At 35.1% G+C, this 27492-nt stretch overlaps 2 protein-coding genes across 3 annotated transcripts in view; both read right to left on the reverse strand.

The window, feature by feature from the left end:
* LOC124644908 (Krueppel-like factor luna) overlaps positions 1-27492 on the reverse strand; it is a 137241-nt gene that overhangs the window by 58592 nt on the left and 51157 nt on the right. The gene's annotated exons all lie outside the window — the stretch shown is intronic.
* LOC124644906 lies at positions 6450-8427 on the reverse strand. Its single transcript, XM_047184580.1, has 2 exons — positions 8400-8427; positions 6450-7510 (listed from the first exon to the last, which is right to left on the reverse strand). The coding sequence occupies exons 1-2, from the start codon at positions 8425-8427 to the stop codon at positions 6450-6452; spliced, it is 1089 nt and encodes a 362-aa protein (XP_047040536.1).

The raw sequence follows: 27492 nt of genomic DNA on the forward strand, positions 1-27492 counted from the left end.
ATGTTGCAACAAATATTGATAGAATAGAAACCTTGTTATTTTAGCTTCCGTTTACGTCCTGAACACCAGTTCCCGCACCTGGAATTTGATAAAAATCCTATTTGTTACTCTGTCGTCAGCGAAAAGGCTAGGCAGATGATGTTACTCTACAAATGTTCTATTGTTCAATTAATCGCAATCTCAAACATTCAGTATAAAAGCTACGAGTATAATTTGTGATACGGAAGTTGTCTTTAGTTTTTAAATAAATTCTACTAATCCGCGGCGTGCTTTCACTGCTTGGTTTCCTGACAAATCTTGATATTCAACAAAAAAGTGGGGAAGTAAGTTACGGCTATTTCTAAAAAAACACTCACCATTTCATGACAAACAAAAATACCTACCTGTGTGAAAGACTAACATGAGTCAGTTAAGGAAACAAGAAGAAATCGGATTACAAAACACAAATCCCAAGAAATCTACAACCCACTTCCTTTTCGAAATCAATTCAAGATATGAGAAACAAGCCGTTTTCTCGCGGTTTCACCCGCGTCCCGAAGTAACTACTACCCGTACCAGGATAAAAGCCTACTTTACTCGAGAAAGATGTAGCTTTCCAAAAGTGAACGATTTTTTGAAATCGGATCGGTAGTTTCGGAGACTTTAGGGTACAAACAATAAAAAAAAATCCTCTTTACTATACTAGTAGGTACACTTAAAAAACTTACTTCAAATTAATTTGATTTTGACGACTAAATCGTTATCAATATTATAAAGGTTTCTTTTGGTTGTTCGAACTAACAGGAACTTCAGATACAATAAAATAAATAAGTAAAAAATACATTTTAAGAAGAAAAGCTGTTCCATTAAGCGTTCTGTAGTTTTTTACGTCAAAAGTAACAAACATACAACCAAACTTAATTCTTTTTAATATGAGTGTGCAGTGTGTTCTACAAATATTTTGTAAGTAAAACGGTTTCTGAGTAGTAGCAAAAGTCATGCCTATAATTTTATCCTTATAAGGCTTTTAGTTGAGAATCTATTAGCATTTAAATATTCTTGGTCATAGCTTGAAGTCTTTGCCAATAGTTTATTCAAGGACAAAACCTTTTAGCTTTTAATAATCGAGCTTAATACTTCTCGTTAGTAAATTTTTTTTTCAATTTCCATCCTACCCTTTCATCTAAAATATACAAAAATTAAAAGAAGGAAATCATTAAAAGAAAGTCGTGTTAGTTACACATTTTATAACTTAAGAATGGCTGAACCGTTGAAGCTGAAAATTAGAGGGTAGCTTAGACCCGGAGAAGGACATAGGATAGTTTTTGTCACTATTCGACTACGAGGAACAGTCACCCCAGGACGCGGGTGAAACCGCGGCGTAAGCTAGTTTGCTAATAAAAAATCTGTACCTAACGGTCAAGGCAACCAAAATTAACCGAAACTGAGAACCTCCTCCTTTTTGGACGAAAATAAATATTTTTGATTACAATGATAAATAAAAGTAAATAGTGTAAAAGCTACGTAACCATATCGAGAAATAATAGGTAACAACATACTCTTTATAAAATCATAAGTATGAAACATCGCAAATTATAGAAGCCGGTTGTTAGACTAAACCAACGTATATATCCAACCATTTTAAGCAAATTACTGCCATTTATTTGACAATATAAGTATAAATATAAAAATCTTGTTACACACTATCGACATTCGATTTCGATTTTTGTTTGCTTTTTTGGTTTCGATTTTTTGAATATTTTGAAGTCGTCCCATTTATCAAAATTTTATTTCGGGTTCACGCAGCATGTCTTTTTCTCCCATACTTCTCTGACTGACGTCTAGGCACAACAAGTTTTTTTTAGCCATGTCGTCTTTTTAACACAATCCATCCAACGGTTTTTCGTCTTTAACCATCCACATTCATGTTCAAGATGTGCCTCATAACATGATCCTCTTTCCTCCTCATGCCCAGTTTTGTTAAAATTCCCAATGCATTTCGTAAAATGCAAAAATTATCAAGTATGAAAAAAATACCTTTCATAAAGTATGCTAATGAAAATAACCTATGTTAAAGCTTAGCGAGCTTAGCACGAGATTTAGGAGGTGCTATCGGTCGACCTACTTTTGTAATCCCTGTATTCGCACGATTTTTCCGCTACTTTTTTTTAAATATTCGCCCGCGCTGTAATTTAATAGTGAGCAGTCGTAACTATTCGAATAAATGCCAATATCATTATTTGGCTAGGTTGGCATAACAGGAAAGAGGGGAAATATGTATAGAATTTTATACGAGAATAGATTAATTGAATACTCGTAACGAGTAGGTATTGTCAGTATTGAATCAAAACGCTACAAAAGCAAACGTTAGTGAAACGTTAACATATAAAGCCAACAATCAATTTTAATGTTGGCAAACCAAACAATTCGCGCTCCGAATCCACAGCGATTCCGACAATCTTCGATTACGACTGTCGATTGTCGTGCCAAATTGCGTTTAATCGTTCGTCTGTAAACAGCCTTACCGGTAAATGGTGAGTGACGTCACCGCAGCATATAGGAATGTCGCGACTCAAGTTTGTATGCAAAAACACTGTGTATCTACTATAGTTATTGTATTTATTTCTTTACAAATATAATAAAGAGGAATTTTATTTTGTCTGTGTGTTTGTAGGTAAAGGCTCCTAAACTACTGAACCGATTCCAAAAATTCTTTCCCTATTGGATAGCTACACTCTTCCCAAGTAACACAGGCTATTTTTATCCCGGTACGGGCAGTAGTTACCACAGGCTCGGGTGAAACCGCGGGAAAACGGCTAGTGAGAAATATAGCTATGTAATTAAATTTTATGTTGCTTCAATTCGGGACTGGTTTTCAATTATTTTTTTAAGCGGCCAGATGTTCGTTATTCTATTGACGTAATAATTCATTGATTTCGAACTGTGAGTTCATTTTTTTGTGCCTACTAGAGACTGTGGCTATGAGAAAGATAAACTGTTTCGCAATTTCGTGAGAGATGCTATCATACTTTAAAAATGGATTCATTGACTGCCATGACAAATTAAAAGATTAATAAATTATTATCTCCATATTTTTGAGACTCAGTACTAACTAAGGTTTCAATGTAATACACTCAATTGTTTAGAAAGGCCACAGCTAAGTCACCAGTAGTTGCTAACAAACTACTTATCGAAACAAAAATGACATAACTAACATAACCCTCTACTACACGTTGTCGAAAACTTAGAGCAAAGGGCATCGACTCTAGTAATCACGACCATTACCACAAGTAGCCTGAATCATATCACACAATGGATGTACCACATTCCATACGCCTTCCATACATAAATGGTGCCCATTGTCGCTCAAACGTGATTCGACTGATGGCCACCAAACAAGCTAATTTCAACTATAGTGTTAAGAGATAAAGTAGGAATTACTTTGGTTGTGCGAGGGCTAGGCATAAGTTAGTTTGAATAGTATCTATTTTAGTTTTCAATGACGAAGTTATGTACTAGTGTTTGGGGGTTTGTGTGAGTGGAATAGTATTGTAAATCGTTTTGTTGGTAATGCAATGATGAGTGACTGGCTAAGTTACAGATGTACGGGATGATCATAAAGTTAAGCAACCATCCGTGAATGGATGAACTATGTTAATCGTATAACAGACATAAAAGCAGTTTTGTTACTTTGTTGAGCAAAAATTTCGTAATTTCGATGATAATAAAGATTTTTCGCACTGACCTGGAACAATGAGGGTTTTCGATACTTTTTCTGCCGCCAGGCGGCGCTTCGTATGCGTCAGGTCCAAACAGCTGTCAAATAGTATGGAATTGTAGGGTCCGAACTTATTGTTTATTGAAATTCTGTTATATTGGAAGTGTTATTGATTTTATTATGGACTACGGTCAGAATAAGGTTTCCGAACTAAAAATTGAGCTAAGAGAGAGGGTGCAAAAGTCACTGGTACTAAGGAAAAGCTTGTTGAAAAATTTGTTAACACAATATGATTTAGTTTTTTTTATTTACTCAACCTCAATAGTAAAACAATAATGCAGTTCTTTAATTATAAAATAAAAAAAAAACACTAAAATCGTTCACTATTCATAGTAAAGATAAGCACTTTGACAGTTACCTGGACCTGACGACTCGGTGCTGCCACCTGGTGGACGCCATTTTAGAAAACCCTCATTGCTATCGAGGCAATATTGAATTTTTCGGATGAATATCAAAACGATAATTCACATTCAGAGCTATTCTTTTAAGTTTCAACTTTTTCATTGATGTGTCTAAAATCTGTGTCTGAGAAAACGAAAATCATAATAAGATGTAAAAATATGAGAATCCTAAGGGCTTGCTTATCAAAATAATTTACTTCTAATAAATTGGCAAAGGAATGTTTGAAATGATAAGAGTGCATTCACGTTGATAGCACAAAGGGGCAGGAGCCGAGACCTCTGGCTTGCCATTCCTAGACACCGACTTGCTTGTTATTGTTCATTTAAACTTCAAAATTGAACCCTTTGAGACAAGACTTAAGGTACATTATTGTAGTAAATGTTGTGATAAGTAAGAGTTACCTTCAAAAGTCAATTATCTTCTTATGCTATTCAAAATCTTCTATTTTTGCCTTTTCACTTTCAAATATCCTATGCAGACCTCGATAATTACTTTTAATGGTTTGATTTTGATCGCTTCTTTTAGAACACCGGTACCCAGCTGCATCCAGTTAGACTACAAGCCGACTCTCACATGGTTGGGAAAATATGCTAGGCAGATGATGATGGTTTGGTTTTGATCGGTAGTGACAGTTGTACTATAAATGTTTATATTTCACTTAAAAAGCAAACATTATAACAGCCTTACTACGAAAACTTAAACATCTGTTGAACACTTGTCTAAAAAGCATTCAGATTATGACGTTGAAAAAGGTACGTTTTGCAGCCACACTTTTTTTAGACAAATGTTCAACAGATGATTAAGTTTTTGTTGTAAGGCTGTAAGAATCTTCCACTGAAGTGTAAACAAATCACTACTTACCCCATTATTGAAGCTTGGCATACTTGGCTTACATAACCGTGCGAAGCGACAAACTGTTTTGCTTACTACGATGTTGTAAACTGCACTACCAGCTAGGAAGTATTCGATAACACTGAAACTACTGTGAGATCACCCATTGTGTTACCATAATATTATGGGAAAATGTTGCTGTTTGAGCTTCCAGTATATTTGCACGTGTTTTTGTATGCATTTACTTTATACTGCGGTAGAGTTAAATATGTGAGATAACATACTTGATATTATTATGGGTTTTAAATCGAACCATAGACTTTAACATGTGTTCTAGGTAGGTAGGTGTGGCATTGGGCCTCCAAAAGTTTTCAAAAAGCATTATACACTGGAAAAATAAGTAGGTATAAAATGGATTCTAAAAATTCTGACTAAAGAGTAAAAAAAGTTCAATAAGTCAGTCAGTTTAGATAGTATTGTTATTATATAACATGAAAATGTTATACATACAAAGTATCGATTCTGATACCACCAAACATACCTACAAACACAGTATTTTCACTACAAAATCATCACTTAAACCAGTATATGAAACACTTAAGAATAAAAGCGATAATCGCTCTCTTGTGTGATACCACGTTACTCCATTCATAAAGTAGGTAACGGCGAGATGACTCAGAGCGTTTCCGAACATATCTAGATGTAGTACGTTTAGTGTAGCTATAGTGATTCACTTTATGATGGACTAGTGTTAGTTAACGATACCTTTACTAGGGATTAAGTTTGTGTTTCATTACAGGATTGTATTTACTTTGTGTTGTTAATTAGTCATCTTTAGGTACTTGAACCACTTCATCTAGACTCAGGGACTCTAAAAAAATGCATGAAAATCACGAATGGCGTCTTAACCTGATGATGTAGCGAAGAGTGTGTTTTCACGAGGTTTCTACCCAACGCTTACAAAATGTTGCATAGTGAGTTTTGTTATTGGTAAAATATATATGTATCCCTTGCCTTCATCTACAAGGCTGATTCAGGTTATTCATAAGCATAATACTTCATCAAAATCCGTGGTGATTGCCTCATTAATTATGCTCTTATTCAAAGCGTAGTCTTCACCTTAAATAACAACATTATATTCCAACTTCAAGATGGAGATTGAACCTTTGTCCCGAATGACTGGAATAAAGGTTCTATCCTGATCGGTCAAGTAATTAACTGGCCTGATAATCCGGAGAGCTTACGACAGTAAAAGCCTAAGTGCCTTGTTATACCAAGACGGTAAAGCCTTTCTATCTTCAGCCTTAAGTACTTACGATTAGCTAGCAGAAAATACTGCGGGGAACTATATACAGTTTGAAACTTGCGCAGGAAAGTAATTGAAAGTACATACAACATTGAATTGTAAAATAAAACAAATTGCACAAGTCACATAAAAAAACCTACATTAAATATTTATTTACAACGCTATAATCTCGGACCATACATAGTATATTTTATTCTGAATGTCCAGCGGCCATATTTTTACGTTGATTTTCATGTTTTCTACAATTGTGTTCAACACTTTATGAATATCAAAAGTTTTGCCTTCGATCCAATCTCTTAGCATCTCGGTTACGTTTTCTAGATTTTCTATATTTTGGTCATTCACATCGTAAACTCCATCGATAAGGTTAAATAGTTTTCGCAAAAGTGTAATACTGGGTTTCAAAGTGTCCGGAGCTAATTTCAAAATTTTGTCAGGATTCACCAAAATTTCATCGACGAAGTCCAAGGTATCCCTTTTAACGATGGCTTCGGCGTTGATTATATATTTAACAGTTTGTCGAAACTTTACGTTAGTCTTTATAAAATATTTGTGCGTTTCTAAAATCTCTGTTACCGGGACGAAGAATCGCTTCAAGTCCCGTGACGATAAATTCATGATCGTCCTTAACCAATCTGTAAGATAGTCACTATAATAAAATCTGTCTCTACAAATCTGTAGAGTATCGCATATATTGTTTTCTATGTAATTAAAAGAAATCTTCATCTGTTGTCTTAATATCTTCTCTTTCAATGTCTGTCTGTACCATTTCGTATGCTCCAGCATTTTTCCCTTCACATTTTTCACGTGATGCCTTAATACTTTTTCTAGAATATAATTAGAGACATCCATAAAATCAAGCATGAAATGATCTGTGACATTGATAGGTTTTGCTCCTAGCAACGTCTTCAATTTATTGTTGACCATCTCCGTATACCTTTCCTCGATGTTAATGAAAGCTTTTTTTATATCTGCTACATCAGGTGGACTCAAATCATAATTATTCATAATATTAAACTTAACGTATCTCAGTTGTTCAGTTGATACTTCTATTAAAACGTTTACAAACGTGTCAAAGAGTATAGTATCGTTGCTTTGAGCTATGTTTGGTATAAGTTCTGTTGCATTTTCTAGATTTATTTCATCTTGCGTTTCATTTGATATGATGTAATAGGTGGAGTCTGAATCACTTCTAGCTTCACCGCACATTGTATCTGTATTGAAAATTAACATTAGACTTATATATAGCGCTACAAATTATTCGATTGCAAATTGTTATTTGACAACCTAGCAGTCAGAGAGAACAATATTAAATATGGCGTGATTAATTTAATACATAACGGATTAATGATTGAAATAATCATCATCATAACGGAATAATGATCACAGTTGAAATAATATTTTTCACTAGTAAAATGTTCAGTAAATGACAGATGAAAAGCAATAACATTGTGAAAGGAAAACCAATATCGATATGAAATAAGATTGTAAACACAGACTGCAGGATTTCTCAGTACTCGTTCAAGTAATCCAAGTGCTATTGACTGCTTTACTGGTAACAATAGTTGGAATAAGTCTAGACTTTATAGGTATTTAAGTTACTCATTTCTGCTATTTCGAAATGAACTAGATTCTGCTGGTAGTTTCACGGTAACAAAAAGTAGCCTTCTTTGATAAATGGACTATCTATCTAACACTGTTTTTTCCCATTGCAATAGTTTCTAAGCTTAGCGATAAACATCATACATATAATTGTGATGTTATTTTTTTTCTGGGCATTGTATGGCAGCAGCAGAGCGATTCAACCGACATGCGTTAAATGCAGCACCCTGTATTATGCGGTTTTAGCGCACGTGACTGCATGCGCTTTGACACTACGTTCATGAGTCATGCAATAAGTAGATATAGCTATGTATATCGAAGTAGGATTATTTATGAACGATTCCTTTAAGGTTTAGAATCCAAGATATAAGTAATTACGAAAGTTATGAATTGAAGAAGAAATCACAGTTGATGCTTTTGTATTATCTGAGGATTATAGCACATTTTTTATTTGAATATTAGCACACGTATATCTTCTAAAAACACCAAAAATCAACTCACAAAATAAAACAATAAGAAACACGATCATTTTTCTTGAGTACAAATCTATTACTATTCAGATCATGAAAAATATTGCATTCTACGTTTTACGAGTGCAGTAAAAGGAAGGAAGTGTATGACTGAGTTATTGAACGACGATATTAGATTAAAAGTTTATAGGAATTCTCGACACGACAACAAGAGTAAAAAAAATAAAAAATATAATCCTTGCATCATCCGCTTAGGTTATACGAGGCCACAGATATATGCATAGATAGACACGTCAAACTTAATACCCTTTTTAGCCCTTTGATGGGAAATCATCAACTGACCCCTCCCGCTGTGAGGGAGTGTCAGACTTTACTGACTAAAACCCACCATGTTCCCTCTTAAGCCCTTTATATACCAGGGCCGCGGTAACCCTTTTTAGCCCTAGGTTAGAAAACTAGGGTGTAATGAGTAAATAGCACGCTTGTGTAAGCGTGTAGGTAGGAAAGTGTATCGGGTTCAGTAAACGGGGTGAGATTTACGGCCCTTTTCAGTTGTCGGTCTGTTGCTAAATTTAGATACCAGGGTATTTTTGACGTTTACCCTGCCGGTTCAGATGGTTTCAATAGAGTCTATTTTATATGCCGACGACAAAGTATATAAATACAAATGTTATTTACGAATTTAACTGCAGCTTTCATATTTAGATAGATATTTCATATTTAGAGATAGAATGTTTGCACAGAAAACTCTCACATTCACAATTGAGTTTTAATAGTTGATTCATAAACTTAGCTCTTATTAATGACATATTCAATGTATAAATTCGGTGATATGGCATATTAAAGTCTGAAAATAGTACTTCTGTATCATGAAAATATAGGATATATTTTGATGGTAAAGAAGTACTATTTTTAAGTGGCATCTCAAAAAACAAATTGCAATACAAAACTGAGTGACAACGTTCACTTCATCACGTTTTTCAAGCAACGCGGCGCCATCTTGAAGCGAGATGACACTGACACTTCTGACAGCCTTAATGGCGCGAAAAGTTTTGACGCGTGACAATATTGACAGGTAAACTCGTTACAGAGCACACCTTGCAAACTAGGAATATGAAGTTTATCTTTTTAAATAAAATATCGCATATTTTTTAGTAAAGTAAGTTTAGATTCTGGGGTTTGTACATTATTTTCGTAAATTTTACAACGGTGTGAAAGTTTGAGTTTAAAACAACGTTTTAACTATGATAATCTACATACCATTTGTGATGCAATTCTTAGGCATTGTTCCAGTTTCTTCTTGTATTTATCAATGGCATTACTTTATTGGTAAGCTTACCTGAAACCAAAGAAAAACGGAAATAAGGATTTTGAATATAACTATAAAACTGTATGTTTAAAATCGCCGTGCAAGCGCATAAATGTTCGTGACTTCCCTTAATAGTAACACAAAATCTTACATATTTACAAAATTGGTTGGTATTTTTGCCCTTTCCCAAAACCAGAGCTAATAATACCAAAGAGAGACATTATATTCTATTGGAATAATATTACACCTTCAGATATTCTTATGTTATGTCTACAGGAAGAAAAAACATACTTCAATAACAAGCGAAAATAATTAATATCATGTCCACTATTTTCCACGAAACAGTCCAGTCATAACAGCAACTGATCCGTAAAAAAAACAACGGCAAATAATTTCCTATTAGAAGAAAATATTAATGATAATATTTGTAAGCAAGCCAATAGGAAATAATACGGAGTTCACATACGCAGACGGGACCGTGACGCCGGATACGGCACGGATCCGGTTCTGTTCACCGTGCCGCATATTTCCTACCCATTGGACTGACTGGCATAGTTTGATCCTTGCTGTGTGTACAGGTATTTTAATTTGAATTGGAATTTCACTTTATGGAATGTCCATTCTACGGGTTGTTTAGTCTGTGGGTAAGTATAAGCATTAAATCGTAAATAACAACATTGAATTGTTGTTACAAACGTTAAAGTTTGAATATGTAGATGTAAATGTTTGTTACTTTCACTTAAAAAGATCTGAACAAATGATGAAACTTGGCAGAAATTGTCGGAATAGTATACAGACTATTTGAAACCGGGTGTAGGAAGTAGTTCCTCCGGGAAGCGAGCAAAATCACAGGCGGGTGCTGGGTAGTTTTGAACAAACCTCCTTTTCGAGTCTACACCCTACCTACAGTCAATAAAACCCAACTTTCAGAAAATGAGACATATAAATAATATTTATTTTGCATTTTTACACGCCAACCTCTCGTTGCAAGTGAGCTGAAGTCGGTATTTATTCAATGTATTTCCACATAGAGGTACAGAATTTTCAGAGCGTTTCATATCAATAGGAATCTTCCACATTTCCAATAGAATGCGTCAAAGGGAGATAACTTCTGCCGGATGAAACGCAGACGGTGTTAATTTTCGATACAGCTTACATCCTTTTGAGCTGAGAATGTAGTCTGTTTTTCATGTAGTTTCGACTAACAATTTCAATTGGAAAACGATTTTCATTTATTCGTGAGTGCTGTCTATACTAGATGTATTTGTGAGGTTTTAGGAAGTAATCTCTAGATCTGATAAACTAATTTTAATAGGAATCACGGGAGTCACGTTATTTTTGAATCTTTAGGCTACATTTTAATCCTGTATGAATGAGTGCTTGAAAATGAAGCATCTACTCATATACGATGTATTAAAGGATAGAAAGTTATGAATTTTCTAACGACCTTTCTCGAACTAGGTATTTCAAACTAGAGGTAGATTCAATTGTTTAGGTAACACTGATATATAAATAAACAATCTCATAGATTACTTAATCAATTAATGACGAAAGATGAGACATAATAAATGTATTATGTCACACATGATAATTTCTCGACGAACAGTCGTAAAAGAAAAAGTCTAGGCAGATGATTGTATCAAAATAAGTTGATTTTCAATTGTTACTATTGCAACCGTGGCAGTTGGTTCCTACTATTTAAGAGACCCATGCTTTCATGGAAATCCTTCGTAAAAATACTCCACTATAAAAAAGATTATTGTGTTCTACAATTCTCCACAAAAAACTTTGTAAAAGTACTTAAAAGACAAGATAAGCCAATCATCGAAATTACCCGTAAATCAAACTTTGCTAACTCAAACTTTACCTGCAAGTCAGCCGTGCATTATTGAATGACAAGTCACTCATACTTTATTCAGGGGAACCAAAGCTGAGTTTACACTGTGGAAAATTGTAGCACCATTGTCCAATACACATACAAGTGAACACTATTCAACCATCAAAGGATTTTGTGGCAAGATTAGAACTACGGAATAGTAACAGATATTCTGAGTGTTTGTAATCGGTTTTGTGGAAAACGTACGGTTCGGGATTTTAGGCTTACTGCAACGGTTGTGGCCGATGAACGATGTAGTTGGTTCTCTTATTTACTGTTTTGCAGTCGGCAAAATGTGTGAATAAAATATGTTGTGTTAATGCGAGGCATAAAATGGCTGACTGAGTGAGGAAGATTAAGTGATGAGAAAAAAACTAAAAATAGTAACGGTTGAACCATAAAACTCTTAAAGTTATCAAAAGCATGATTTGTGAAGTCACTGACGAGTTCCATTTTTTTATTAATTAGTTGTCCTGTTTAAACTAAAATTGGTGGGCATAGAATGAACATTAAGTACTTGTAACGTATTCTCTTCTTAAGTACTCGATTCTTTGGCTCAACACCTTCAGTATACACGAAGCCTTATGCAAAATTCAGTGCGAAGTTTTTCGTGCGACACGAACACGGGAGTTTGCTAAAGTTTCGTACTTCAACACGAGTTGGTAACGTGACGTCAGAGTTAGAGCGCTTATCTAGAGTACGTATATCTGTTGTGTAACTGTTGTGTTTGTTTGCTTTACTTTAGCAAACTTTAGCATCAACTGTAGGTACAGGCTACGTGTATTTTTTGTCATACAAAACTCATCCTGACGGTTAAAAAGGTAAAATGAAAAAGAGCACAATATTGCGAGGGAATTTTAGCGTTCAACTAACTTTCACCAGCGGTTTCAACCGCGACTACTCCGTGCAACTGGATAAAAAGTCTATAGCAGTTCTCAATAAATCAGATATCTAACACTGAAATATTTTTTCCCTAATCCAAGAGTTCCCGATATCAACGCAAAAATACTGTAAAAACCGTATTAACTAATTGTCATATATTTAAAAAAAAAAAACGTATGTAAACAAAATTTTACAAGGAACAAAATCCCAGATAAAATCATAAACCGCTATGCACCTAGATAGGAGATTGCATCACAGCGTTGCAAGCTATTGATCTGCCATATCAATGAGCTGCAGGGTTAACGGACGACCGGCCCTGACGATATTCATGTTAATATAATACCTACTACGATGTATTTCCACTACGTTAGGCTATTTTTAGATGTTTAGTTACGTAATATTGAGAGAATCCTTACTTACGACTCTTTATTAACTTAACATCTGTCCTTAGCTGATTCACAAATAAATATCTTAATTGTATGTTTGACTTAACAAAATAAATGCGAAAGTAATTATGCCTGTCTATCTGTACCTATGGCTTTAGTGGCCAAGGTAATAAACCGATTTTTTCAAAACTACTGTTTGGCACCATTATAGCTACGCTTTTGAATAAGAGGAAATGTGTTTCTAGTCAAGTAGACTAGGTTTTTTATTTCACGATGTGAGAAGAACAAGCTGTATTAGATTTTATAAACATAGAAAAATTACACCACTGCCATAACAGTAAATTTACTAAAATGACAACTAAAACATAACTGAATTCAGTCATAGTCCAAAATCTCAGCAGGGACGGGCTCAAACTAGGCAAGAACCGCGGCATGCACTAGTACAGTTGTGCAAATTCCTCAACAACTATGTATGAGGAATGATGAATGTTGCAGACCTACCTACATACATTTTTGGGGCTTTCGACCCCTTACTTCGCAATAATTTGTTTTTGCTAGAGGACTTAGGCTTTTGATGTACACCCCTTTCGGTCAAACGTAATTTGTTTTTGATTAAAAATAGGAGACAGATAAAATTGAATTTCTAAATAGGGAGAGGGTTTATCACCCCTTGTATGTACATATATAGCTTTGTATATAGTTAGGTATAGTCACTATTTATACAAAACGCGAGGGTCGATTTTGATAATTGACGCGTCACAGAAAGTATGAAAATTGGGAAAAAATAAAAATTGCTAGTAGACACCATAGTGCTATTCTATCTAACTCTGTCTAATCATAAGTAAGCATTTTTATACAAAAAAAAACAGTATTTTAGACTTTGTAAGGCAAAATGAAATAGTCCGGAGGTTAGCTAAGGCTCATACGGCGACTGTGCGTCCTTCTAAAACGACGAAATAACTGTCTCAGAAGATTAACCTCTCTAACGTCTAGAGATAGGGTAATTAATTAACAAGACGCAACCACACTTGCCGGCTAAGCCAATTATCATGCTAATTACATGCATTCATGGAAGTTTGGCTTCGGCACTAATTAATTATTACTGAATATCGTTTTTCCGCATCATTCACTCGGCTTAATTAGTTATTGATACGTTTATTCCAAGATAAACAGAATAATGAAACATTTTATTATTTTAGAGCATGATCGATTCGTGTCCCAATTTTATTTGGTACACGTCAACATAAAGATGTACCTTTTGAACCGATTTTACCTACATGCTGAAGCAGCTGTAAGACGCATACATCTTATCATCATCCTCCTGCCAATAATTTAACGACTTTTCTACTTTTTTATTATCGTTCGACGCAGCATGTTTTCTTCTTCCAGACCCTTCTTATCCACGGTCATCTCACAAGCAACGTTCTTTCTAGCCATGTTGACTTTCACACAATCCATCCATCGTTTATTTCACCCATTCACTAAGTATATATCCATCCACATTTATACTCCTATAGTTCGGCCATTCAGAGAATGCGTTCCTGACACGTCGCGATTGAACTGACGACGTAACTACATTCATTGATTATTGATATAATAATGTTGTTTTAATGCTCCTCAATTGTTAAAACGGTAAACAACCAGCAAAAATATTTTTATCGTAACTGCAACGCCATTGCAAAGTTACGTCGTCAGTTCAATCGCGACGTGTCAGGAACGCATTCTCTGAATGGCCGAACTATAACTCTCAGCTGAACATATGGCTAAAACTTTAATGAACTTTTTAACGAGTATCATCTAAAACAGTTTTACTATTTCTAAAACATGTCCTCGTTAAAGGACATTGTTCAATTTTGGCCTAAGAACCGATGTGAATATAAATTATACTATAATTTTTATTTATTTTTATATTGTTTGAAACATATTTTAGTATTCCACGGACACTTCAAATAAATAAATTCCAAATAAAAAGTAGGGTCACAATTATTGATGCCTTATAAAATGTTTCCGTCAGCCAGTGCTGCCAGTTTCGGAAGTTTTCGGGATTTCGGTAAATACGGATCGAATTGAGAACCTACTTTCCGAAGTCGGTTATTAAAATTAGTTGGTAACACTTTATTCATTTAAATACCTAAACTGACTAGCTAGAAAAAAGCTAGTATTCTGTATAATGTTTTAAGATGGTTTTGAGCGAATCGCGAATTTCTAGCTTGGCATTCGAGTAGGATTATAGTTTTCGTAATTGGCAACACTGGTGTACTTCAGTCAGTTTGCTAGAAGTCAGTTTGATTGGTTTGATTGCTTTGCGACTATCGTTTCTTTTGTGATTTTCTATGTGTTTCATGGTTTTATTCTAACAACGTTGGCTTGATTACGGACTCCGATTAGATTGCGTACTTGGTAGACTCGGCTTTGTGTAAAGAACTGGATTTTACTAGCATTTTCGGATATTGCTCTGTCTGTGATCGAATTTAGTTATATTATAATTACAACAATGGATGCAGAATATAGTATATTGTATAAATTGTGGATCTGCTGGAGGTTCTTTGGTATTAGAAAACGAAGATATACTTCGTTGCATACAACAATGGACTGTTCCCCGTATGGTAAGTGGTCTACGAAAGTGTTTTTCTAATTTTGATAAGAATGTTACTACCTACTTATGTTTTCATAAGCACACAATTTCTCGGTTTTCAAATCAATTGCCACAATTGCAAGTTACTTGATATTTACTAATGATTTTTTGTATTTATTATTACAGGTTGAAGCTCATGACCTTATATGTACGACGTGTTGGTCTGAAGCAGTCGAGCATAATAAGATGCAATGCACTGTTGGACGCAATTGTGTACTTTGTAAGAAGCTCCTACCATCAGGCATACTGTTGCAATTGTATCGTTGGGCGTAGAACAGTGGGCTGTTGTGCCCACATAATGACTATTATCTGGTATTTAAGCTGGGCGAGATACCAAAGCTCAGTTCTTAGATATATTATTGAGAAATATTGATGATTAAAAACCTTTAATTGAATATAAATATTGTTTTTATTGCACATCCTCGAAAACCTCTTTCATTGTTATTGGTAAACCTTACTTTAACTGTTAAATTATTTTGTGTGGTAATGACATTTTTAGTATGGTCTGTGCCTTCTTGGTAATAGACCGCGGGTTCGATTCCCGCCTTATGGCATGTAGATAGCTAGGTAACTGTCTAATATAAAAGTAGTAACAATCATTTAAATAAATAATTCTCCATCGTAATAATATCGATATTTTATGAATTGTGGTGAATGGAACTCTTCCATTTTGGAAACTTATGCGTTTTATCACAAATCCAAAGTGGATTCACTATATATTAAGAAACGTAACGTTGAAAGCAAAAGCGTTTAGGTAGTTGTTTTTCATAAAAATTCTAAGCATTTATGAAAACTAGTCACACGCCCCGTCTTCGCACGGTGGCAATGTAAAACCTTGGTGTAAACCTTCCTCTTGACCTACTCTATCTATTAAAAAAAATCGCACCCAAATCCATTGCGTAGTTTTAAAGATCTAAAGCATTCAAAGGGACAGACAGAAAATGCAACTTTATAAAATGATCATTGTCAAAGAATTATCTTAAACTTGACTATTTACTATCTCTTTTCCTAGTATCTAGTAGAGTAGTCTTTTCCTAGATCTAGAAGAGAACATATAGAGCTGTACATAGTATTGTTGATTTTTTGTATAGTGTAGTTTGATAATACTACTCTGATATTTCACGCAAGCTTGGTTATTTTTTATTTATAACCTCAAAATATTAACTTTTTTCGTAATTATTTTAGTTTCCTGAAGTGTCCGTTCGTGAAAACTTATTTCATAGGATTCCATATAATTTTAAGAGTTTATAGAAGTCACTTTCCATTCGAACGGTTCTTAGGCAGAACATGTATGGAGCCGGAACAATGTCCTTATTGTGATAGGACTATCTATCATACATTTTACCGAGTGCGCAAAAATATGTCCTAGTTAAATTATAGTGGGACAAAACCAAAGCATGGTCACCGCATACAACTGCAGTATGCAGTACAATAAACGGGTTAGTTACAGTTAACTAGTTCAGTTGCAGCTAAATACCGACTCTTATCGTGCATACACTCTGTAATAATACTGTAAAGTTATGCCGGTCACTTTGTGTAGGTATTTCATTTAAAATAAAGCTATGTGTTACTCTAACTTATTATAACTAAACATAACCATAACTTTAGAGTAAGCAAATGCTTGTAAAAACATTACAAAGGTATTTTGCCGAGTGGGAGTGTACCGGCAACCCGGTTACGGGTGCATAAAGTATTAAAAGATTTTAAAAAAGAAACTAATTGATCAATCATAAAAATTGTATCTGAATGCTAAAGAACATCTGTTAATGATCATCACAATAACAAATAATATTATAAAAGTACCTAAAGTTAATATACGCTAGATGGATGTTTGTTACTCTTTCACTCAAAAAATATTAAACGGATTTTGGTGCAAGTGATTCTCTCGGGGCACGGGTAAATTAGCTACAATTTGTTATAGCTGAGGTTACACTAGGCAAATCGCATTCACGTGGCATATAGCCCCTGGGAGACCAATACCTAGCTACATACTATGTATGTATTTATCATCATTGTACCAGCTAATTGGATATACATGACGTCATTAATGTGGTTATGACAGATTTTTCCTTATTGGCTCATTATTATTAGATTTTTGTTATTACCACCCGATCGCAGATTAGCCATTGTTTTCTATATATTTAGTTGAAAGATAATGTTTTAATTAATGTGGGGATTCCCCTGGATTATGTTTTGTTCAATATAAAATATAAAAGATGATCATTTCTAAAATATGCAAACACTAGCTTTGTGCACAAAATCATCTAATTCATCTGAGCTCTCGGCTTCTTAGTGAAAAAATCTGAAAACCTACAAATCGATTTCCGTGACCCAAGAATCGACGAGCCTCATACATACAAGGTGTTGATTTGCATTTGTGCCATAGTTCAGGAGGAGGACATACAATACGTAAATAATCGATTGGAATTACAGTTGATGGGAAATAACTAATATGCACTGCTTTTTTGTCATTGTAATGTTGTGGTATTTCCGAAGTAATCCAATTTTATGAATGAAAGGACAATGCTCATGAAGTATGAGAAAAAAACCCAGGCCCGGCGCAAAAGAAATGTAACTCAAAATATAGGTAAAAATAAGTAATTAAATATTACATAGGGGGCATTATCGAAATCAGTGGCTATATGTGTGAAATTGCTATTCGAATTTTAACATCTGCGGTACATTGCTACTCAAGATTTTAGAGGTAACATAATGTATTAGTAAAAGGAACAGCAAACAGATACAGTTGTGGGTTAAGAGTGTACATAATGACATGTTTATAGCAACTTCTCCACTATTCTACCTACTTTTACAAGATAATAGGATGATAGAACTAAAACAGGATATGAATGTACTTTTCATTTTAATAATAACGTTTAAAAGTCATCGATTCTTTATTTCTCACACGACGAGATCCAAAAATGTTGCGGGATGCGCGAACTGTTCCTCATGTCTAGCCCACCCTAAGTAATGTAAAGCGCTCATGACGCGATGACGTGGGCGCTGCAGCCTGTACTTCGGTATTGATTTATCTTTTTGGAGAAGCTTATTACTTGCCATATTACTTGTTTGTTGTTTCAGATAGCACTTTAATTAAACTATAAGCCCCAGCTGCTCATGTTACCCCTTTAAAAAATCATTTTATTACATATTACATTTAGCCATTGATTTCGATGATGCCTCCTATGCAGTATTTCATTACTTATTATTACCTATAATTTGAGTTACTTTTCGTTTGCGCCGGGCTTGGGTTTTTTTTGGGAACAAATATAATGACCACCATAAAATGCTTTGATACCCTTAGTTTTGCAACCAGAAAAATCTACTGAACACCAGAAAAATAAAGTCTAAAAATGTAATAGTACCAGCTATTTTAGTCACGACTTCACTTTAAATTGTATTCGACCACCAAATTTAGTAAATGATCACCAACTCTTGACGACCAAATTAATGTATTATTTTTGCCTAAATAAGTCACTGTGATTGCCATAAAATGTAGGCTTATTATCAAATAAAGTATTATGATGCCATATTAAGTTATGTGTCCGGCTTGCAATGCATGCGTGAGTGTCAGTATGACGAGTGACAGGGGAAAATGGAAGAAAATGACATATTGCGCCGACCCCAAGTAAAATTGGGAACAGGGCAGGAGAAAGAAGAAGAAGAATGTGTTTCTCAATACACTCCCTCGAAAACACACTCTTATCGCACTGTTTAGAGGCATGCAATAGACAATTTTCCACCCTAGTGCAGGAAAAGGGTCCCCATAATGTAATTACATTTATTGTATCAGGCCGAACTTATTTTTTTGGAGTCAGTTTACTTAAACAGGATAGCAAGATGTAAAAACTTTGATTATCATTTTATATTAAAACGCTGGTATAATTTTGATGATCATTCACTACTTTTGGTGATCATTTACTACTTTTGGGATAACAATGATTTATTTGGACTCATTTTGCTTAAATAGGATAGCAGAATGTAAAAACTTTGGTTATCATTTTACTTTAAAATGGTGGTTTAATTTTGGTGATCATTTACTATTTTTGGCTTGCGCATGATTTATTTTGGAGTAATTTCACTTAAATGGGATAGCAAAGTGTTAAAACTTTGGTTATCATTTTACATTAAAATGCGAGTTTCATTTTGGTGATCATTTACTATTTTTGTCTGCTATTTGTTACTATTTCTGGTGATCAGTTAAACATAAGCCGTTTTTTTTGAGCATTGTCCTTTATGAGTGATCGTTGCGTATGCTTTGTGTTTGCGCTTGTGTGAGGGTGCAGCACGGTTTTAAGGCCAGTAACATACGCGCCAAGTTTAAATAAGGCTAGATGACATCTACGGAATTCCGAAAAAAAATTAAAGAAAAAAAATTACGTACCAATTTTTTTATTGATTTGGGTCGAGAATCATTAGCATAATTACCTCCTTGAATATGGCACGGATACAAATCAACAGCTTGTATATAGCAAGATTTCGACCCGACCCGAGAATCTAAGATACCAGTGCAATATTGCTTACAACCAGACTAACCGAGGAGTTATATTTCAGTAAATCCTCACAAGACGTGCTTCAATGGTTGAGACCATTACTCACAGCCATTAATAACTGCGTGCGAGGCAGATGTGTTGATCGATCGCAATGGGATTACGAAACATAAGCCTGGAGTGGGTAGCTGACAGAATTGTTGCAGAAGGTTCGATGTAGGAACTAATATTACACGAGTTATTGCAAAAAATATTTAAATTATACCTTCCTTTAGCTATTTTGCATAGTTATTTCTTCTTCAGTTTTATTAAGGGTGGGTTTAAAAAGACATGGTTTTCTAACTTAGCGTAATTTCGATGATATGGGTATCGAATATCGTGAATGCATTCGTTATGACTGACTATTTAAATCCCTTTTAGATTTACTTTTTTTATCATTAGGTACATAATGCGAAAGTGTAAGCGTAAGGAATTCGACCTTGGTATTCAAAAGCATCTTACTTTTACATGGTGGTTGCATTTAAACTGGTGATAGAAGCATCGCAAGGACGAGAGGCCATTCAAATGTTAGTTTTTGCCAAGTAACTTTAACCTCTAGACCACCGCGAGTTTATTCACATTTTACGTATGCCCTCAAAGATCCCAGTATAAAATAAGATCGGAGTGTACAATTGCGCATAAAAATAAGCTCGTTTCATGGCTAATACTAATTCATTGACACTTTTAACGTCTCAATCCAATTGGGCACCGTCACATGTTGTTTTTAGTGCCACTAAAAACCTATTTCTATTGTGTTTTAGTGTCTATTCTGAATTTTATGAGGTTTATCCAAAATTTGGGACGGCATCGGGTGCTTACTCCGTCGTTCAGAATATTTATTATGCTGATGTTGTGGACCGTTTTCACACGAGCAGATTTTCCACTCGAGTTTTCAGTTCTGTTCAGTAATGTATTTAAAAAGAAATCAGTCAGCTTTCGCTTTTTTTAGAATCACCGCAGTAATTACCAGATCATCTAAGACACCATCAGAAAAAAAAATGTTTAGTCAAATCTTGTTCGGTAGACAACATCAAAACCACAATCCACATTAAGTAGACCAACCCTTCATTCATGAAGAATTAAAAAAAAATACTTAACATCAATATTTGTCCCCAGAATAAACCAGATCTCAAGAATGGAACGAGGAGCTGTCTCAAATAGGTTTACACGTCTTGTGACGTACGCCCGAAACGCCTGGAGGTCCCTCCGTCGCGATCCTGAGAAGAAGCCAGTGGTAACAAACAATAACTCATGCATACGACACATTATATTCTTATATGCTGAGTACAAGAGAGCTAAGAGGAGAAATAAGCGTCGTTAGAAATGTGTCACCATCCAGCATTCAAGTTTCATCATCATTCATCCGTTCTACATCGCCATCGACGACCTAGCTTCTGTCACTGGCGTCACACAGTTGTGGTAAGTCAAATTAACTACCTACTTAATTAATATCAATTATTAAATTCGAGAATAACTGTTTTAGACGTCAGTAACAATCAAATTCGATTGTTGTTCATTTACTTCTATAAGACTGCAAGACAGAAATCTCTAATAATGTATTTTAATGTTTTGAAGAATATGCTTACATAGCTTCTAAGAAAGATGGTTCTACTTTGAATAGAGCGACATTATTTAATACTCTCGATATCAGAAATATAGGCTAGAGCAAAGCAACATCAAATTTTAAATGCAAAAAAATTTTAGATTTTGCTAAATACAATAAAAAAAAAACTCTACTAATAACAGTGCCTAGTGGGTAAAGAACCAACCTCTCGAGTATGAGGGTGTGGGTTCGATCCCAGGTAACGCAAGTACCAAAGCAACTTTTCTTAGTTTGTATGTACTTTCTAAGTATTCTTAGACACCAATGGCTGATAAAAAGGTGAAGGAAAACATCTTGATCCTGGACCAAACCTAGTCCAAACCTGGACTATATAGTCTGAAATCACCAACCCGCATTGAGCAAGCGTGGTGATTAATACTCAATCCTTCTCCGTGTGAGAGGAGGCCTGTGCCCAGCAGTGGGACGATAAAAAGGCTGTAACAATAACAGTCGCAGTCGCGTATATGTATCAACTACGACATATACAAATATTTGCACAAGCTTTGCTCGATATACCTCGTGAACTATCCATTCAACTACTATTAGCCATCAATGAGCAGCACCTTGAAATTTGTTAGCTCAGTTCACTGTTGTCTTTGAGTCATACGATCGGTATCTTATTTATTTACTATTAATCATACCTACAACTCATTATAGGGCTATAGATATAGTACCTACTATGGTGATAATGCAATCATTATATTACATCGGGTGTAAAAATATAGTTTCTTTATTGAGTAGCTTGACTATTAATCTGTTAAAAAATCCATCGCTCGTGGATTCAAAATTATCTTACGGCTGTTCCCAATATTTAACCAATCTTCAGTTTAGTTTGCTACCAATAGAAATTGGACATTAGCCCCTGTAATGTCAAATCCTTATCTCTAGTAAGCGAAACAACAGATAGATTGAATATCGGGAACGGCTGTTTGTAGAGGCTCCTGTCCAGCATTGAAAGAAGGCTGATGATGATATCAATATTAACAAAATAAACGTGACCTTCAAAGCAGCACATACCAATAGTGTTATCTATAGGTTTGGCTTAAGTATATGTTATTTAACAACATTGTTATCGTCCGGATTTGACCTATTACACTTGCCAGTGAGAGCCAAGCCGATTACTTCGGTCAGACGCGACTCAGGTATTCAATTGCACGCGAGAGATGTGATCTTACTATTCGTACTTAAGTTTCGCGAATAAAATTAGAAGCATATTTCAACGTTAAATTAGAACCAATGGATTAATGAGTAAATAGAACGCTTATTAATGTAATTATCTCGCATATCATTTTTGTTCATTATCATCTTAAACTCAACTAATCTTATTACGTAAATGTATTAGCACCTGTATATCTAATCATGTTAAAAATTAATACACGAACAGACTTCGCATCAAGAACTTTCTTCGACGCCTTGCGTGATTATGAGTGAGTCACTGCAAAGGTCACGACCCCTCAAGATTGACGCTCACTCGCAGCCAGCCCCGTTAATTGATACCTCCGAATTGGGACCAAATCTTGAGGTCAATCATGTTATTATTTTTGTCCTGGGGAACAGTTTTCAAATATACTTTGATCATTCTTGATCTCGACAAACCCAAAATTGCGAGAGGTTTCATTCACTAAAATAATCTATAGTTTTGTGCATCCCGATGTCGGGTAGCTGGCAGTGTTAAAAACCTGTGTCTAGAGAGGTCAACTTAAGCTTTAACCAGGTTTTTTAGAATTTCATACAGCCATAAAATCAAAGAACTCAATAAGAAACGAAAGAGCAAATAAAGCAAGCGAATAAAACTCAGTGAAACCAGTGTAACCCTCACTATGAAATGTCAAATGTCGGCATCATTTAAACTCATGAGTAATCGCAATCACGGGATCAAAGATCAAAACTACTCTGACTAATGCCCAGTTAATTATAGTTCATTAGAAATGTAGCATTAATGTCTTAAGTAGATGGAATGCTATCTTCAGCTATGTATATCTGTATTTTGGTAAATGTGAAAAAAAATATCACTGTACGATTTTTTATAGTCAGTGGCTTACTTCTCTAGCACCTGTGAACGATGTACCTGATTATGTTAACTTAATTAAAAACAGTTTTCGGGAGATTCGGCCACAGGTGTTTCGACCACTGGGGGCCTAAGCCACTGACCAAAAAAAAAACTTACTGAGATATATTCTTGCCTACTACAACATCATTATTGAGGTAAAAAACACTAACATGAAGAGAAAATATTTTATTCAACACGACCAAATTACTGAAAATAATCTCAAGTTAAGTACCAGTACATTATAGTACAGTGGATAGGACGTTCTGCTGCAAGATACTCTGGTGATTTTAAGAAGATCAGTGGATGAATGCGGGATGATTACTCATTGGGGAAGGCCTACGTTCAGTAGTGGACGGCGATAGGCTGATATGATGATGACGATAAATGCTACATAAGTACTATATAATAACAAGCAACACAATGTACAACAAATATACGCAAAATTTGAACTCAGTATTACGTGTAGGTAATGTGCAAAGCAAAGCTTTTGTAATTGCCATGATTGAAGCCTAAAATATTCAAGAGTAGATATGGAAGCCCGCTACCAAAATGAAAGGTGGATTTAAATTTTGCGCGTCAAAATTACCATGTTCTGCTCACCTCGAATAATACGCTGTTTATGTTGTTCGTAATATCTCATTTTGAGTGTCTAATTAATAATGTAAATGGAGGCGATTGGTGATGATAATGATTTGGTATTGTTTTAGCATGTCTGCGCGGTAATTTTATTGTTGGTTCGTTTATGTGTTACATCTTCTTCTTTTTTATCATGATGGCTGCTAGCCTCACAAATTATGAAGTCTGGATTTGTTCAAATCTTCCCTAAGCCCACTGACATAGAATCCCCTCAAGGTAGTCGGGCTAGTGGAAACGGCCTATAAGGGAACAAAAAACCCTTGCTGTACCTACATAAAGTACACATTCAGCTTATTGAAAACAAAATATATCCAAATAACAAAATATCAAAAACTGGTAAAAGAATCCACAAACCTAATCTACCACATTTCAAGGATATTGGAAACTAAAATAACTTTGCAGCTGACTGCGAACACAATACTCTACCGTCCGTCTTCCGGATAACTTTGTGAATAATTTCCAATACATACGAATACCAATACTTGTGCTGTAACTTTCAAGACAAGTATTTTTCAGTCCAGTGTAGTTTCGCTGGAAAATAGATGGAATATTTAGCACTGTCTATTTGAGTCGTATATTCGAAAACAATGTAGACTGGTTCCTAAAAAATGTAAATGGAAATAACTTTTGCTGTATTTCACCTTCCTCAGGTTAAACCGATTACTGACCTATAAACTACATCAAAGATTTCAAAATACCTAAGATGGAAAATATGAAACAACCTCAATATAGAATAAATAACTCGATCCAGATTAAACTAGAATTAGCCCATCTGCATATTAAGTGGAAAATCACATCAAAGGCTTTGAGCGGCACTGGATAACAGGTTTAACTATCGAAGCGGCTTCCACCGAAGAGTTTCCGTCAATTATGTCAAACCCTTTACGTATCAAACGGCCTTTGGGTCCAGGCTCCATCAAAGTGGAGCGAGGCGAAGAAATATTTAAGCAACCAATAGAATTTGTACTGAGATGGCGACGAGGTGTTTGAATAACGACATTCTATCGGATTTTAAAAAAACTTCTGTGGTATGCTTTGGTGGAGTCTGGGCTTGTCTGCACTGTCAGGGATTGGGTTAAATTCATTTCATTTCATTCAATTCATTCAATGCTAACACATATCGTAAAGTTTTGGGCATGATCTGATATTTGCCATGGTAATTAATGAGCCTGAAACTCGGCTTCCGCGGTAACCAGCAATCTGAGCGTCAATGGCGTTAATATGGTTTTACCTAACACATGCAATGATATTATAATTCAAAGTATTCCCCAGCCTACGAGACAAAACCCATAACAGAACTTCGGTAACCCCCTACACTAACTGTTAGGCTTTTACAATCTAATCACGGCCTTAGCTACCGTAACTCTTTGAAGACAGGGCCGGATTAAGGAAGCACAACGTCCCCTTTTTGCAAAATTTAATTTAACGAAGAGTCCTTCAAAAGAAATTTTATGTTCGAGATTGAACAGCACGTAAAAGACAGAATACTCCATGCATATTTGTGTTTCGAGTCTTTTAGGGGATGTCGAAAGAGGTGCTTCAGTTTAGGCGGGCCTCATAGGCCCGGGGCCCGTAGAAACTCCCCCTAGCGACGTCGCTAATCCGTCTCTGCTTTATAGAACTTACAACATAGTAATGTCATTTGCTGCCGTTCTATGGCGAAATTGATGGGAATATATTAGATTAAAGGCTCCATAGTAATATAATAAAAGATAAACTGAACTTTACTTTTACTACATTTTATCCAAAATTGAACTTCAAAAGGTTTTTGATGGACCAATTTTTAAAAGATGAAAACGCTAACACGAAAATACAAACCTATTAAATATACTTAGATGGAAAATTGGGCATCTAAATTTTATTACCAATTCCCTAATTGTTGTAGTTTCCTATCCCTAGCCAATACCAATACTAATGTCTAAAAAACCTAAATTAACCGTATAATTAAAAGCTAATGACAGCCCGGCGAGACGGCCTATCTTCATAATGACTGGCAAATCCAATTACCGTTGTCCAGTTGAGTAATAACCAAATTAACGAGATCACTATTATGCACAAACGGATAGATAATTGGAGTAGTTGAACATGCTGTAATTATTTATTAGTTTATTAATTGAGTTTTAAAGTTTAAAAAAAATATTTTCGTTTAAAATACGCCAAAAAAATTCCCCGCAGTTTTTGATGGGGACCTAAATTTTATAGGGCCTATCTATCACATCGAATTTATGGTAATCAGTCAAGAACGGTATGCAGTGAAAGTCAAAAATAGTCTCTACCTTAAATTACCTGCTTCTGAGATTTAATGCTTGAAATTTAATACTTTTGAAGTAATTATTTTTACTAATGCACGCTTAACTTTATAATTAACGTCAATCCTAATTAACTCACAATAAAAAATGCAATTATCCATCACAGCAGATCAAAGCAAATTAGTGCAATGTCAATTCGGGGTCACACACCCAATAGAACAAATGACTGATGGCACAGCACCCGGGGTACTTGGGTTCAGTGCCGTCGCGAGTCAAACAGGGTCACGCATCATTTGACACGCCCTCAATAGCCGAACCCATGTAATGAGTACCAATCAATGGTATGAAATACTGCGAAATTGACGTGAATTTTGCACGAGTTTAGGCTCGATGATGAAATGATTTTTGAATATTATTAGTATTAGGTAATTTTGTCACTAAATATTTAGATTGGTAGTTGACCTGTGCAATAGATATTTTGTCATTAGTTTCACATTAATGAGGTTTATTAAAACATACTAACAGAATTTGTTTCTGAACAGTTTGTTTAGTCACTTCTTCTTAGTAACAACGAGTTGGAAGCAGTTATTGACGTGAGTTATTTTGACATTAAAAATAGATATTTCAATCCTATTACAAAATTGCCGTTTTCCCGTGGTTTCACCTACGTCCCGTGGTAACTACTGCCCGGATCGGGATAAAATATAGCTACTTGGGGAGAGTGTCGCTTTTCAACAGTTAATTATTTTTTCTGAGCTTTTAGGATACAAATAAACCAACAAAAAATGTCCTCTTTATTATCTTAGTTTAGCTGAAAAGTGCTAAAGTTAGCTAAAGTTATGCTAAAGTTTATCAGAACTAAACTCCCAGCTGATCCATCAAACACTGATAATTGGCGAGCCAATCTAATAGGTGTTCGACACCGTCACTTGTCGCTTCAGAGCCAAGATCCGATGTATAGGTATCTAA

The sequence above is a fragment of the Helicoverpa zea genome, chromosome 31 (assembly GCF_022581195.2).
Source record: "Helicoverpa zea isolate HzStark_Cry1AcR chromosome 31, ilHelZeax1.1, whole genome shotgun sequence".
Lineage (NCBI taxonomy): Eukaryota > Metazoa > Arthropoda > Insecta > Lepidoptera > Noctuidae > Helicoverpa > Helicoverpa zea.

Bases quoted from the DNA above. Each gene is read 5' to 3' on its own strand.
- LOC124644906 (XM_047184580.1), bottom strand. From the start codon at position 8,427: ATGATCGTGTTTCTTATTGTTTTATTTT. The intron at 7,511-8,399 runs GTGAGTTGATTT...TTTTCAATACAG, and splicing joins GTTTCTTATTGTTTTATTTT to ATACAATGTGCGGTGAAGCT.